This window comes from Euprymna scolopes, chromosome 25 (genome assembly GCF_053919585.1).
Source record: "Euprymna scolopes isolate OS-2025 chromosome 25, ASM5391958v1, whole genome shotgun sequence".
NCBI lineage: Eukaryota > Metazoa > Mollusca > Cephalopoda > Sepiida > Sepiolidae > Euprymna > Euprymna scolopes.
Genome location: NC_136506.1, coordinates 87064501 through 87081245, shown reverse-complemented (window position 1 = coordinate 87081245; position 16745 = coordinate 87064501). Strand labels below are relative to the sequence as shown.

Here is a 16745-nt window from a genome sequence, read left to right as displayed (position 1 = left end):
TTGATCTCTTTCTTTCTGAAAAAGAGATTATATTCTCAAAATATCAAAACCGTCTACAATTCCGGTTATCTTAAACAGTAAATCTATTTTATTGTTTTGTATTTGTGGTTGATCTGGAAAATAAATGGATATTTGAATATATAAAAAATCAAGCTCTACAAGACCCTCTTTCGTTTGTCCATTTTTGTCTATATGTTATATCATTTTAACACCTGATTCCCTGCATTGCTATAGCCTTCTTATACTCTTCCATACACACACACACACACACACACACACACACACACACACACACACACACACACACACACACATATATAATATATATATATATATATATTACTAATGGAGATTTGTTATATGCTGTCTGAAATCAAAACTATTACTTCTATTAATTATACAATTCTTCCTTCTATGCTTGGTTCAGGGAAAGTTAGTGTAGTATCTAATCTGTTTTCATTATACCTTTCTCCCAAGCGTTATTATCTCCTTTGTCACAGCTGATGAATTTCAACAATGCAATTTGGACATGAGGACACTTTAAAAGAACGATATGCAAAAATATTCTTTTTTGAACTTGCAAAAAATGCAACAGAAACGTATGGAATACTTCAGACTGCTTTTGGACCATCTTGCATGAATCAAGCATCAGTTTTTGAGTGGCATAAGAGATTCAAGAAAGGCAGGGTGTGTGTGAGAGATGATGAAAGATGTGAGAGAAGTAACGAAGTCAGAACACCAGAGTTTATTGACGAAGTAAAAAATTTTATGGATAAGGATCGTCGTGTATCTATAGAGACAATAAATACAGTTTGATATCAGTATGGAAAATTATTTGCAAGGAACTGAAGATGCGGAAAATTTGTGTGAAGTTTGTCCCTAGGGTACTCTGAAAAGATTAGACTATTTGACTAAGATGGGTATTAAGACAGTTCCTCAACCTCCTTATAGTCCAGACCTTGCTCCCTATGACTTTTGGTTATTCCCCAAGCTCAAGAAAAACCTAAGAGGCTGTCGTTATGAGACAATTGAGATAAATGAAACTGTGACAAGGGTCATTGATACGTTCACACGAGGACTTCCATGGCGCCTTCCAGAAGTTGTTGGAACGGAACAAGTGCATTGCAGCTGGTGAAGATAACTTCGAAGGGGACTAGAGTTTTACGTATGTACCATCAATAAAAGTGCTGATATAAGAAAAGTCTGGAAACTTATTGAAGGCACCTTGTACTTCCCTGTAAAGTCTTGTAAATCACAATCAAATAAAATACATGGACGTTTATAACCATTTTTTTTTTTTTTTTTTTTTTTTTGAGCTGCTTGTTCCTGCAGTGTCTCTTACAATTGAATTCAAGAACAGGTCTATTTACCTGGATTGTCGATTCGAAACCATTGACTAGTGGAGCACATGGGGAGATATAGAGGTCAGTAATTAGATGTTTCTGAATGTACGTGTTTGCACCTCAAAGCTTCTGATTGAGCTGCTCACTTGTCTTGCTCTATCTTTCTTCAAACCATGTGACATCACGTCAGTTTCTGGCTACAACAGGTTGAGATGACATATGAGTACATATGTTGATCCCCATGACCTTGATTTCTTGTGACACATATGTCATGGGTGCTCTGCAAATGCAGAATGAATGCTAGTAACGTTGTGTTATTCGTAAGATTAACCAGGTCACTAGTCATCGTTTGTTTGAATCCGTACAATTATGCATGCCTCCACAATCACACGTAAACAAAAAAAGTCTCTTGTACTTTTAATAACGAGTAACAAGAATAATCAAAGCAATGTTTATTCTCCAGTGACAACACTGACAGCATTGGGGGGGAGGAGGAGTCACAGAGTGGCGGTTGTCTGATTGTCTTTCTTTTTATTGGGACGGATGACGTCGGAACATTCCTCCACACCTTTTTTTTTTTTTTTTTTTTTTTTTGTGTTAAATGCCGGTCAGTCCCAGCTGATGCCAAATTCCCAGGAATTCTGCGTACCCCATTTTGAACCTCTTGGGCATCATTGCCAGTGCACTTTGATTTAGGATCGTTAGCCTGACTGACTTTCCTGGATCCATTTTTTTCTAATGTCATTTTTGCATGCCCAGATAGCCGATTTTCCAGTCCAGAATTAACTTAATCTTGTTTGGAAATAATAGTAAAAATCATTGACGCACGCACGCACGCACGCACGCACACAGTAGTGAACAAAAAGAGAAAATGCACAAAATTTTACATTTAATCTGTCGATCTCATTAATACTTTATCTTGTGACACTTGGCCTTGTTAATGCGTAATTTATTAATAAATAAATGATGTGCTGTGATACTATAGCTCGCCCCCCTCCCCCCGAAAGTGTTAGGAAGTGATTAAAAAAAAAAAAGGACAAAAACTATAACAGAAAAAGGAAATAGTTTATCAGCAGAACAAAATTTGGGTAGTTAGGTTCGTAGAAAAGCCAATGGGAAAGAGTTAGTTGAAATGACATACGAGTACATATGCTGACCCCCATAACCTTGATTTCTTGTGTATGTACCAGGGGTGCCCTGCAAATCCAAATCTCCTGAATGAATACTAGTAAACATAATACCTTACTATTTACCATGGGGTTGAATTACCTTATTTGGAAATAATGTTGGATATGAAGCCATTGTTGCGTATTTTGTTCTCATTCTTAATTAACAGTGTGTTATCTAACTGCTTATTGAACGGACTATTGTCCTCATATCCTTAATGTCTATTTATTTAATTGTTGTTCAGGCTTTAGAGAGAAAAAAACTCAGTTATCCCAAAAGCTGACCGATTTAATTAATTTTTTACTTATATGAAATGGCATTTGGGAAAACCGTTGATTATGCAAATGAAGCTCAAGAGGAGGAGGGACCCTCCTACGTGAGTGATGGTGAAAGGTAAAAACCTAATGGAGCGTGAAAGCAATTGGGCCTTCCTGTTGAGAGTGGCGGTCAAAGATATAGATTTGAGGAAGAAGAAAAAACTTAAAAAATTTTCAAAGCTTGAGAATTAAAAATTTTAAAAAAACTGTGCCAGATTGGTTTACTGAGAATTATGAAATAAAATTCTGTGGATCAAGAGGCGGGGTCAAGCCCACCTAATTCTCAATATAAGAAAAGGCAAAAATAGCCTTGAGGACACACTCTGCCTGACCGCCCGTGGACCCACACCATTCAGAAAAAAGAAACCCAACCCTTAACTTAAATCCCATTCGATTCCAAGCTACTGAATCCACACTGTGAAAAGACAAGCCCCCAGATTTAGGGTTGTCCACACCAATTTTTCTAATAGACTCTGCCAGTCCCCAAGCATTTGCGTCTTTGGTCAAAAACTTATAAATGATCAGAATTTTGTAACTTTCAGTGAATAATTATCCTGTTTTTTTTTGTTTTTATTTAAATACAATAAGCCCAGTTATTGACTTGTTATTCTTTTTTTTTTCTTTTGACTTGAAATGACCTCTACTTTCCAGTGATACCGACTTGAGAGACCAGGGCTGAACGTATCATACACTTTATTAAAAGCAATGTGGAGAGAATAGTAACCTGTCCGGCCAGATCCTCTCATCAATCAGAACCCTCGTTAAAGAAACAGCTTAGTCCCAGTGACCAAATGAAACCCAGAGTGGACAAATCTGGTGACATCACTTGTTGGATGTCGTTCGGAGAAAAAAGGAGTACTTTTTAGTGGTGCAATGACCAGATTTACCATTTCATTGGATAGAAAGGGTTCACAAAAACGTGAAGGATCCATAAAATTATTTGAGAATCTCATGAAACTTGAGGTGTTGACTCAATTGAGTTTTAAAATGATGTTTTAACAATATTAAAAAAAAAGAAAGCAATTTCTAAATTACTAAATTTTTATATATATATATATATATATATATACACACAGTATCGGCCATAATATAAGGAACGGAAAAAAAATTACAATTATTCATGTATATTTAAAAAATTAGTGCATGGATTTTTCTGAAATACTCAGAATAAACAAATAGAACCAATGTGCATAAACTAGTACCAAAAAAAAAAAAAAAAAATTACGATTCAATATTGAGAAATATTTTAGTTTTAAATTATATCTGTCGATTCATCCTGGCCAAAAGTTAAGGAACGAAATAGAAAATTTATTTTTAAGAGACTAAACTTTACATAAAAATAGCTAGTTTTTAATATTGGAACTGCTGATAAGCACAACAAAGAAAAATGGCGTCACCGACTCGCAAAACTCTGTTTCTCCAAGAAAAACAATTAATTTTAGACAATTACAAAGAAAAGAAATCAATTTCAACAATTTCTAATATCGTTCGAAGATCAAAAAGTGTTGTTCATCGTGTGATAGCTCGATATAAGAATAAAAATACATTAGAAGCATCCCCTAAAACCGGCAGACCCCCTAAAACGTCTAAAAGAGAAGATAGTATTATGGTAAGGCAGGCTCTTAGTGACTGAATCAAATCCACAGCATCAATTTCTCGTGATTTTAATGAACAGACTGGGAAAAATATATCTAGAAAAACTGTTTCTCGACGGTTAGCAGCTGCCGGATTGCATGCCAGGGTGCCAGTATCTAAACCCTTGATCTCCAAGAAGAACAAAAATAGCCGTTTGAAGTTTGCCCATGAGCATGTCGTCTGGACCGATGAACAATGGGCTAAGGTTCGCTTCAGTTCAATTTGTTTGGATCTGATGGAAAGAAGCATGTACAGCATAAAGCAGGTGAACGATTATCCTCCAAATGTGTTAAAAAGACACTTAAATTCGGAGGGGGAAGTGTAATGGTGTGGGGTATGATATTCTCGGAAGGAGTTGGGTCTCTAGTTCGAATCTATGGTAGGGTTAATGCGGAGACTTATAAGCAGCTTCTTCAACAACATGTCATTGAGAGCTTACGCCTTTCACCTAATCAGCCAAGCATTTTTATGCAAGATAACGCCCCTTGCCATAAAGCTAAAAAAAGTGATAAGTTACCTCGAGGAAGAAGAAATAAGGGTAATGGACTGGCCAGCGCACAGTCCGGATCTGAATCCGATAGAAAATGTTTGGAAAATGATTGGAGAAAGAGTACAGACGAGGAATCCCCAAAATCAAAATCATTTGTGGGATTTATTGAAGGAAGGGTGGGAAAAGATAAATCCTGAATTTTGCAAGAAACTAATCCAGTCTTGTGGTCGAAGATGCAGTGAGGTCATAAAGAATAAAGGGATGTTCACTAAATATTGAATGAATTTATTTTTTAAAACATTTGCATTAAAAAAAACAAAGTTTTATTTCGTTCCTTAACTTTTGGCCAGGATAAATCCACAGATATAATTTAAAACTAAAATATTTCTCAATATTGAATCGTAATTTAATTTTTTTTTTTTTTTTTTTTTTTTTTTTTTGGTACTAGTTTATACACATTGGTTCTATTTGTTTATTCTGAGTATTTCAGAAAAATCCATGCCCTAATTTTTTAAATATACATGAATAATTGTAATTTTTTTTTCCGTTCCTTATATTATGGCCGATACTGTAATATATATATATATATATATATATATATATATAAAGGAGAAGAGTCAGTCAATTTCAGATAAAAATAATTAAGCATATTAGCTCCTTACATCAAGTGACTTCATGCCTTGTCTTGAGCGATTTCCATAAAAAAAAAAGCAATTTCTAAAGACTATCTCCAAAGTTTTTGAACGTTTTTTTTTTTTTTTTGAGCTACGCCGACGGAAATAATACAAAAAAAAAAAAAAATAACCTTGATGTACTTTATAGTGTTTGGCTTATTATAGTTTTGTCTTTGAGCGGAACTGGTTTTACCAAAAACTTTATTCTTTTAATCATTTTCTGAACAAAATTTCTATTCAAAAAATTTTTTCCGGAATATTTTTATGCTTTTCATAAGAGCTCCGCAGGCCGGATTAAAGACTTTGACAGGTCGGATATGGCCTGTGGGTCGTAGCTTGGAGACCCCTGCGTTATGCTGAGCAAGCAGCCGGTGAAATCATTTAGAACAGTACTCAATCCAAAGAGGCGGAGGGGGACGACTTATATATAATTATTCACAGCCAAGGTAGGCAAAGCTCATTAACAATAATTCATTAAGGTGGAGAAAACAAAACAAAACGGCTTTGAGCTTTCCTAATTTTAATTAACAATCAAAACTTGAATAGACTTGAAGATACTTATATTTACTGCGCCATTTCATAATGAATTCGTCTTTTGTTGATTGGCGTGTTTGCATAATTTCGTGTCTATTAACAAGGTGTTTTTATAATCTAAAATTACACAACGACGTTTCTCTGTATTGTTGTAACACCTGAGACTGTTATTGACCCGAACAAGAGTGGACGAGGCGGGTGTGCAATATACAGACCTTTTTATTTTTTTTCTTGATGGCAACTGTAACTGGAATCATTACCATTGGAAAAGTCTGTTCTTATCTTCCAAGCGTCTCTCAGGTTTGACATTTTTTTCTCTCGATTTTTTTGTTTATTTTGTTTTCTGTCTTTTTTTTTTTTTTTAATGGAAATCGCTTGAGACAATACATGAAGTCACTTTATGTAAGGAGCTAATATGCTTAATTATTTTTATCTGAAATTGACTGACTATTCTTATATATATATATATATATATATATATATATATATATATATATATATATATATATATATATATATATATATATATACACACACACACCAAAAGTTAGTAATTTAAATTTTATGACGTGAAATGGTTAAATTTCAAATCTAGAAAATTTTATTATATGCAAGACAAAGAATACATTTCAAGTAGTATTAGAAGATATACTAATTGAAATGTATTTATCTTGCATATAATAAAAATTTCTAGATTTGAAATTTAACCATTTCACGTCATAAAATTTAAATTACTAACTTTTGATTTATTTGCTCTATCTGGTATGTTGAGCAATTTTTATTTAGCTGGGATTGTCTTTATAAAATATTACAGCCAATGATATTTGGTACGACCAATAATCACTGGATTTCCATACCCATAGATTTATTGCATTACTTTATTCTGAAATATATATATATGTGTGTGTGTGTGTGTGTGAGTGAAAGTGTGTGTGTGTCTGTGTACATTTCCCTACGCAATAACTCTGTCAATTTTTAGTCTACAGACTCGAAATTTGATATACAGGTTACTGAAATTTGGGAAAATCGATGTGATCGGTTTTTGGCCAGAAATTTGGCGATTAAGGGGTCAAAGTTCAACGATTTGACCTTTGAGAACTCTACCAAACTCCTCCGGCAATTTTGGGTCTATGCCCTTGAAATTTTAGATATAGGTTCCTTGGACATGGATCTAACTAAATAACTTGATTTGAGCCCAAAACTATAAATTTTAAGGGGTCATAATAGGGGTCAAAGTTTTTAAAAAATTGACTGCGGTCTCTTCCAAATTACTCAGACAATTTCTGGTCTAAATATTTGAAATTTTACATAAAGGGTATTCAGAGATAGGGAAAGCTTTTTCATCAGTTTGGGTCGAAAATTTTTAGTTACTAATATATAAATGTATGTATGTATGTATGTATGTTTGCATGTCTTCCCTAAACTTTCAATAGAGGCGACGGATTTTACCAAGATCAGTATCGTTTTAAAGTTTTATCTTTCATACGACAAATATCTTCCCCTTCAACTAGGCACTTTCCTACAGGGGGAGGGGGTCACTTTTTTCGCCGATATTTTTTAAAGTTATCCTCTCCTTTAGATTGTCTAGCCTTAATTTTAAAAAATGTTGCTTCTGGTTTGGCGGTGGTCGTAACAGCATAAACGTTAGGTTTTACCCCGTTCTTTTCCTCCTTTGCGGTACGGGTTCGAGCCTGCCTTCCTACTACCACTTTTTTTTTTTTTTCTGCTCAACATACACATTCAAACACCCGGGCAACGCCGGGCTGAAATGCTAGTGTATATATATATATATATATATATATATATATATATATATATATATACTAGCAAACCACCCAGTGTTGCCTGGTCATAAAATATACTTTGATTTATGCAGATTTCGTATTGTAAGAGTCAATACTCTCTTGATTATTATATTATACCCAATATCTAGCAGTGCTTCCCCCCCCCCTGGCATGTTCTGGTTGTAAAATATGCTTAAATATGGTATTTGAATTCATGCAGATTTCGTATTTATTATTATAGAGGCAATACTCTATTGATTTTTATATTGTATCCAATATATAGTAGTGATTTAAAAAGTTAAAAACAATATGATGTTGGATGTCATCAGCTAGAACTGACATCAAAACCATAGCTCTTCAACGCCGAGTGGCTTGCTAGTTAAAAATAAAATAAATGAATGGATCGACTGTAGTCAGGGACGACCTGAAGGTTTTGTTTTTTCCATTAGCCATTATGAAATGTAGGGGATGGCGCTGCTCATTTTCACCAATTATTCTACCCACACTTTATCCTCTCGTCTTTATAATGTTGAGTGAAGAAGGCATCATGTACCATTTTTTTTTTTTGTTACAAGGTGGTCACCACTTATCAAGGCCCGGAAGCCACTCAGGGATAAGGGTTATTGTAAGTACAGTACGTTAGTGTGGATATTTAAAGTGTCTACTTAAGGGGGCGTTTCATCAGGAATTTGCTTACGTTGGACTTGAAGACTTCCAAGTTGTAGTCAGGAGGGAAGCAGGCAGACGGAACAGAGTTCCACAGGCGTGCAGTTCTAAGAAAGAAGCCTTGTTCATGGAATCTACGTTTTGATTTAGGCATAGATAAAGAGTGTGAGATTTGGTGATTTTTTTTTTTCTTCTTTTTGTTATTACCCTGATAAGGATTGAACCTCAATCTTCTTTACCGCTATTAAACAATTTTAACATTATGAAAAATGGGTAAATTGAATAATTCTGTGAGATTTGTTTTTTTTTTTTTTTATTTTTTTTTTTTTTATTTTTTTATTTTTTTTAAGCGACGGGATTCGTTTATAACTAGCTCTATCTGGCATTGCCCGAAATACTTTTTACTTTTTTTTTTTTTTTTACATTATTATTATTATTGTTGTTGTTATTGTTTATATTATTTTACTATTATTTTTTATTTTATCATTTATACTATTCGTATTATTTATACTATTATCTACATTATTATTTATAGCATTATTTATATTATTATTGATATTATTATATATATTATTACTGTTCTTGTTACGTGTATTATTTTACTATTATTATTGATATTGTTATCACTAATACTATTTTTATTTATACTATTATCTATATTGTTATTATTTATAGTATTTATTAGTATTATTATTTATACTATCATTCTTATTGTTATTAGTATTGAGACTATTATTATATTATTATTATATTATAGATTTTTATTATTATTTATACTATAAGTATTATTTATACTATTATTATTATTATTATTATTTAAATTATTCGTGTTATTTTCTATTTTTAAATAAGATTTTAAGAGATCGCGTTGGATTTTGGATGATCACATTTTTTTTTATTTCAATTAATAATCGATTAATAATAACATATATGCAAGTCTCATAAGCACGAGAACCACAAAGATATGCAATTATGTTTTATAAGTAACGTTTGAGATGGGTATTGATAAGTTGTATTATTCGAACTAATCTTATCTCAGTGTAGATCCGAATTAATACGAAAATAAATATGACAAGGTTTTTTCTAGTTCATAATATATTCTGAATACTAATGATTAGTTAGGAGACAAAAAAATTCTTTCCACCATTCACTAATACACCCGTTGTGAAGATACACCTGAAGAAGGTCGGAGGTTACATTGGCCGAAACGTGAAAATAACGCTCAAGATGAGAACAGAAGTCTGAATGATCCCAATAATACTAGTTATGATATAATTTATGACAAATATTAATAACTTGCAGGTTTCCACTAAGTATGAACAGGGAGGGACGCATGCACATTTTTTTTTTTTTTTTTTTTTTTTACAAGGGAGTCACCACTTATTAAGACCCTAAAGCTACTTGAGGATAAGGGTGAATCGGTGTACAGTGATCAGCTAGGTGTGTCAGAAATTTCGTGAAAAATAGTGAATAATTCCACCCCGTCTTTCCAAGCTTATAACTCCTCGAAAAATGTAATTCAAGCCCTAATTTTTTTTCAATTAAAGGAGCAAGGACCAAGGTTCCATTTAAAACAAAAAAAACAAACAACGTGGGTTTTTTTTAAAAAAAAAAAGGTTTTAAACTTCGGACTTTACAGGTAAATTTCTAAAAAAACACTACTTTTTTTTTTGTTTTAAATTTGAATATATTATTTATTGACCTTTTCTCTTCAATTTGTGATATATAACACTTTGGTGAGTAAATTAATTATTTACTTTTTAATAGACATTTCAAAATTGGGAGGCGTGAATTATTCGACCCCCTGTCTTTCCAAGCTTATAACTACTCGAAAAATGTAATTCAAGCCCTAATTTTAATTATTTTATTTGCAGTTTCATGTTAGAGGTGTCAAAAATTGCTACAAAAATTCTGATACACCTAGTGATCAGCACATGTGAATAACGGTAATAGGAATTGGGTAGAAATTGACTATTTAAGGAGACATCACCCCATCTTGTATTTTTAGTTTGTAGATCATACATGAAGGACTTGTCGCAAAAAAAAAACTTCAAAGAATATGTCACCCATATGACAGAACAGTATTCAAGGGCGACTCAACTCTCCAAGAGCATCTTGTGTAAGTCAGGTCCCCTAAGAAGTAAATCATGACTAAGAATTGTTTGCATGAGATTCTATATAACTGCAGGAAACTGGAAGTGACATAGATTTAAATTAAAGCTAGTCAATCGAAAAGGAGTCCCTCAGGGGTCCATCCTTGGCCCAACTCTTTTCCTGATCTACATTAATGATCTTCCAAATCACATCCTTACATCATTTGTAGACATTTATGCTGACGACACTACCATTTATGGTAGCACATCTAAGACAGTAAACGACCAAGTTCTCTCCAATTCTCTCTCCTCTGATCTTGAGCACGTAGTACAATGGGGAAAGGAGTGGCTGGTTACTTTTAATGCATCTAATACCAAGCTTCTCTCTTTGCATCATCAACATTCTGATCCACATCTTGCATCAATTGAAATGAATGGCTCTCGTCTTCAGGAGGCCTCAAGTTTTGACAAGCTTCTGGGCTTGACCATTACTCCTGATCTTAAATGGAACACTTACATCAAATCTGTTGCCAAGGCTGCTGGAAAAATGGTGGGATCTTTCTATCAATCCAGTAGATATCTCACTGCTGATACTATTCTCTATCTATATAAGAGCCAGGTACGTCCAAGGATGGAATACTGTTGCTACATCTGGGCAGGAGCTGCTAGAAAGGACTTGTCCTGCCTTGATAGAGTTCAAAATAGACTTCGTAGCCTCGTAGGAGATGTTCTTTTCTCTTCCTTGCAATCTCTATCTCACAGAAGAGATGTTGCGAGTTTGTCTCTGATGTATCGTTATTTTCATGGAAAGTGTTCGACTGAGCTTCAATCTATGGTCCCCCCTCGCCAAACTTTCACAAGAAACACTTGTCTAGCTGTAAACACTATCAATAATTCCCCCCACTCTTTATCTGTGCCTAAACCTAAACGTAGATTCCATGAACAAAGCTTCTTTTTTAGAACTGCACGCCTGTGGAATTGTCTTCCATTTTCCTGCTCTCCGGCTGACTACAATATGGTTGTGTTCAAGTCTAATGTAAATAAGTTCTTGATGAGCCGTTCCATATAAGTTATCAAATTTACCAAATTTTCATTACTAATGATTACTATATTGTCCAATTTCTACTGTACACTCTTTAACCCTTATCCTTGAGTGGCCTCTTGGCCTTGATAATGTGGTGATGCCTATGTAAAAAAAAAATTCCTGATGAACCGCTCCCTTAAGTAATGACACATTATCTAATCCCCAATACTAACTATTACTACGATACTATCCCAGTGATTACTGTACACACAATGACCCTTATCCCTGAGTGGCTCCTGGGCCTTGATAAGTGGTGACCCCAATGTAAAAAAAAAAAAAAAAAAAAAAAAAGGGATGACTTTAGAAAATATCGGCGAAAAAAGCGACCCCCCTCCCTGTAGAAAAATGTCCAGTTGAGGATGAAGGAACTAATGTTTTAAGACAATTTTTCGATATTTGTCGTCCAAAGGGTCGAGCTTTAAAATGATACTGATCTCATGAAAATCCGTCGCCTCTGTCGAAAGTTTTAGGCAGACATACAAACATACATACATGCATACATTTAAACAGGTGAAATTTATATTATAGACTAGCCGGAGTACCCAACGTTGCCCGGGTGTTTCGAGGTGTGTGTGCTCTTAAATCAAAAAGAAACACGCGGGGGGGTGGGTGTAAAAAAAAGTTTGGGTAGGTAGGATCGAACCTGAAGCCCTGAGGCGAAGTTGGAAAATAAAATGTGAAAAAAACATGACACATTTACCGCTTGGTCAGCAAGAAAGAGTTACTGAAAAACGTTTGAATTTATTTAAGTAGAAAGAGAATTGACAAGTGCCCGCACTTAATGACTTAATGAGATCAAATAGAAGTCGCAGTTAATATTTTCTGCGGGACAGTTTTTAATGAGGTCAAAATCAGGTTTGTTTGTTTTTACCCAACTTTGAGAAAAACCAGTTCTCCCGTTTATTAGGGGAGTGTCCAGATGAAAGCAATTGTCTGATATGACGGTGAAAAGCTGACATTGACCAAACGTTTACACCGCTTTCTGGAGACCACCTGACTGTGGGTCAGGGAACTGCCAATTCAAATCCAGTTTCGCTTTTTTATACTGAAAAGCGAAAGAAACATGCGGTGATCTAAAAATCTGGAAAAAATAGTAAAAGTCAGGCAAATTAAATACACATTCGACCCCTGTCCGTAACTCATAGATATTATCATTTAGACAGCATATAAAAAGTTTTAAGAAGTGAGCCGACCGAGAAGCTCGGCGAAAAAAGCCTTTTGCGGACATACACAAAAAGCGAACATGCACACACACACACACACACACACACACACACACACACACACACACACACACACACACACACTTTCGCTTTTATATTTATAGATGGTAACCCTTTCCTTTATTCAATATTTAGTTTCAGTCAGATGTAGCCAAATACAAATAACTTAACCAAGGAACCCATAAAACTAAACCTTTGTTATTTTAGATCATTGCTGTTGCAGAGTTAGGACGTTTCTATCCTTGTTCACAGGATGTAGGAGAACATTTTAGGATGCCCCATCCCCTGCTTTAAACAAACTGATAAGAAAAAAAAAAGACACATATAATTGTTTGAAAGTTAGAATGCAACGGTGCAGACTCAAAATCAAAGAAACTATTCAAACTAGTTCCAAAGTTGATCAACCCATGATAGAACGTGTCATCCTTTTCTCATCGATTTGTCACAGGCGACCTGCTAGAATGGAACTTCAGGATACAGCAGTTGCTTAACAACAAAAGCCAGCTTACTAAACAATTCTCGTTATGTTACAGTGTTTCACTTGAATAAAAGTTGATGCATATTTAATGATGATGATTTGTATGAATCATATGATTATTGTTGGCATTCGTTTCCCAGATATCTTTCTAGTTAGAATTCTAACATTTTTTCTAATCAATCAATTAATGAACCCAACTAAACCTTTGTTATTTTAGATAGTTGTTGTTGAAGATTTACGCCATTTCTATCCTTGTTCGCAGCATGTAACTTGGGACATTCAAGTCGTCAGTCAGTCTCACTTCCCATCATCTTCATGATTGTACTATGCTAAAGCAACACAAGATGTAAATTATTTAAGCTCTGGGTGTATGTCTTACCATCGTGTAGCATAGAAAAGGGAATCCTAAACGTCTGTTGCTAGTTGTCTAGTCACGTCTGTCCCTAGTGATCTTCTTCGCCTGGTTTACTCTCATCCAACTTTGACCTCAATCTCTCTGATCGCTCTCAGGAACCTTCCGAGCCACCAACTATCCCAAACTGGCTACTCTCCTCAACTGGTTCAAGCCACAACATGCCATCAACTCTCCCCCAACCTACGACTGTCTTCAACTCTCACAAACTCAAGACTGTCCTTAAATTGTCATAAACTGTTGCAAGTAAAATACATAACATGCGACTGCAGCCAAGATTAAACTCTCTACACGAGTTTGTAGTGTAATTCAAATTTTGTCTGTAGCTCAGCCCTGGCAAAGCATCAAGTAGTATCAAAGCTATTTTTTATTGTGACTCCATCACTAGATGGGTTGCCTACCACGGCTTAAGAGAACCCCATCTACCCTTGATAAAAGAATAGACCATGCCAGTTTCCCAAGCTGGTATTTTACCTCGCAGTACACACAACGCCTCGTCTTCCTAAATGGTCACCCATCTGTTACTGGTCAGGCTCAATGTTGCTTAACTTCGGTGATATGGTGAGAACCGGTGTGTCAACGTGATTGTGCCATTTGCAAGACTCACCACCACACATAAAACTATCCATAAACTAACTCTAAATATATTGACTTTTATTGTACGTTTTTTTTTTGTCTCCCATTACTGCCACACCTTGATTAACAATCCTATTTCAGCTGCCTTTTGTATTCCTTGATGAACAACTCCCTCTCCATTGTCTTTCTACTAAGCTTATCCTGTACCCTGGTAGGGTGGTTTGTTTGTCCAATCCTGTTTCATGGGACCAATTAGTGTAACAAGTCCGTCTCCAGTCCCTAAATGCAGTGGCTAACACTAAGTCCTCATGGCAACACTTTTATCTTTGTCTAGTAATAGACCTTTCAAAACATAACTACTTGTCACTAAAACTACTGCTCTGATGTTCAAAGAGCACAAAACGTGCATGACTCAAAGTCCATATGGCAATACCTTTAGCACGCTGGCTGCCCATTCATCATCAGATATCTGTGGCTTGAGGTCTTCTTGTAGGTGCTTTCGTGAATGGCTAGTATATCGTTTCTCACAGTGCAGTCTGGGCTGATTGTGGTGTCGGCGCTGTAAATAACTGTGTTTTCAAATCAAAACAATTCAATAATAATTCAGAGATCATTTTCTTATAAACGAGAATAATTATTCATAAGATATTTCAGGGTACACTTTGTGCAAAGGAAAGAGTTAATTTCTTCGGATTCTTAATGGTTTCAAGATGCAGGATTTTTTTTTTTTTTTTAACTTAGATTAATTCAGATGGTTTCTCAGACAGAGGAGGAAGAGCATTTCAATTTAGCTCTTTTGGAGATTTTCCAGCTCTAGGCAGGAGCCTAAAAGACTGATATGTTTGGTCCAGTGATCAACGGGCACGTTCTTTCATTTGCCAAACACAATGGTTTTTATGGAACCCTAATTCTGACCATTTATGATTAGCATTTCCTCCTTTATCATTTGGAGATTACCCTTTACCTTCTATTCTCTCTTTTCTCCCCTCTCTTTTTTTGAATTTCTCTTCTTTCTTTCTCTTAATCCATATCTCCTTTTAATTCTTTTTTCCTTTTTCTTTCTCTCTCTCTCAAACCTCTTTTTCTCTTTCCCTCTCTCCTTCTTTGCTCCAAAGAAACTTTATTATCAAACTATGCCAGAGATCTTCCCATCTTTGAAGTTAATTCTTATCACCTGCAAGGTGGTCTGTCACTTAACATAAAAAACGAGGTCTACTGCCGATATCTTCATAGATGTCAAGCCAGACTCCATGGCACCAATGTCCACTTTGTTTTTTTCCTACCATATCACAAAAAAACATATGCATTCTTTTTTTTTCCAAAATCTGGGCTTTCTTAAATCTTGTGTCAAACATCCCATGGTATTCCCTGGTGCATGCAACAGCATTTCAATTCCCCAATAACTTTTGTTCTGATCGAAGTTGATAGTATCACAGAATAGTTATGGCTTCAGACAGATACTAAATCGTCATTAGTAAGGAAAATGTAGTTTCTATCCACTCTTACCAATAATAAATCTAATCGAACCTTTTACTTACAGAATTGCTGGGAATTTGTGAAAGAGGAATCATTTTGCAGGAATGGTTAATACTAAGAAAAAGGGAAATGCACAGCCTGCAGCCAAAACTCTCAAACCAGCCCAACTGGTCAAAATTGTACTCCTTGGTGACCAGGGCGTCGGAAAGTCGAGCCTTGTGCTTCGATTTGTCAGAGGAGAATTTGAACCAACGGAAGCCACAATAGGAGGTCAGTATCGCAGTTTTTTTTTTTCTTTTTTTGCTACTTTGGTGATTTTGTGGAGATATAGACGTTTTCTAACCTAGTAAAAGGAACCCATCTTCTTTGCGGCAAACCAATGGAAACCACAATTGTGGGGGGGGGGGGTCAGTATTGCAGGTTTTTTTTTTTACTTATAACAATTTTTTTTTTTTAAATGCTTGCAACTTTTAGTACTCATATTTGATATTCAGCTGATGTTGTTTGTTGTCATTGACAAGCATTCATTCACTAATCTTCTTTTATAAAGGGAAAAATGTGTGTGGGTGTCTGCCAAAAACCTCCGACAGACACGTCGGAACGTGACAAAACCATCGTTTTGAAGCTCGATCTTTTGGATGACAAATATCGGAAAATTGGGTAAAAAAATTAATTCCTTCACCCTCAACTCGCCAGTTTTCTACAAGGAAGAGTCGCTTTTTCTGCTGACATTTTTGCAAGTCATCATCTACTTTTGATTGCGTATGCTTAATTTTGATGTTCGCGACTTCGG

General features: G+C 35.1%; 1 protein-coding gene and 1 long non-coding RNA gene across 4 annotated transcripts in view; one reads left to right on the top strand and one right to left on the bottom strand.

Annotated features, from left to right (window-relative positions):
* LOC145247491 (uncharacterized) overlaps positions 1–10386 on the bottom strand; it is a 534006-nt gene extending 523620 nt beyond the window's left edge. Inside the window, exon 1 of the long non-coding RNA XR_013863271.1 lies at positions 10248–10386. This is a non-coding gene — a long non-coding RNA (uncharacterized LOC145247491). The remainder of the gene's footprint in view (positions 1–10247) is intronic.
* LOC145247489 (ras-related protein Rab-5C-like) overlaps positions 1–16745 on the top strand; it is a 99329-nt gene that overhangs the window by 63554 nt on the left and 19030 nt on the right. For 2 of the 3 annotated variants that reach the window (XM_080109300.1, XM_080109302.1), the window contains exon 2: positions 16017–16222. In XM_080109300.1, coding sequence (XP_079965426.1) covers positions 16057–16222 — 166 coding nt within the window. In that variant the 5' untranslated portion in view covers positions 16017–16056. Of the gene's footprint in view, positions 1–6210; positions 6461–16016; positions 16223–16745 lie in introns of those variants that run through there. The other variant, XM_080109301.1, reaches the window with a different exon arrangement.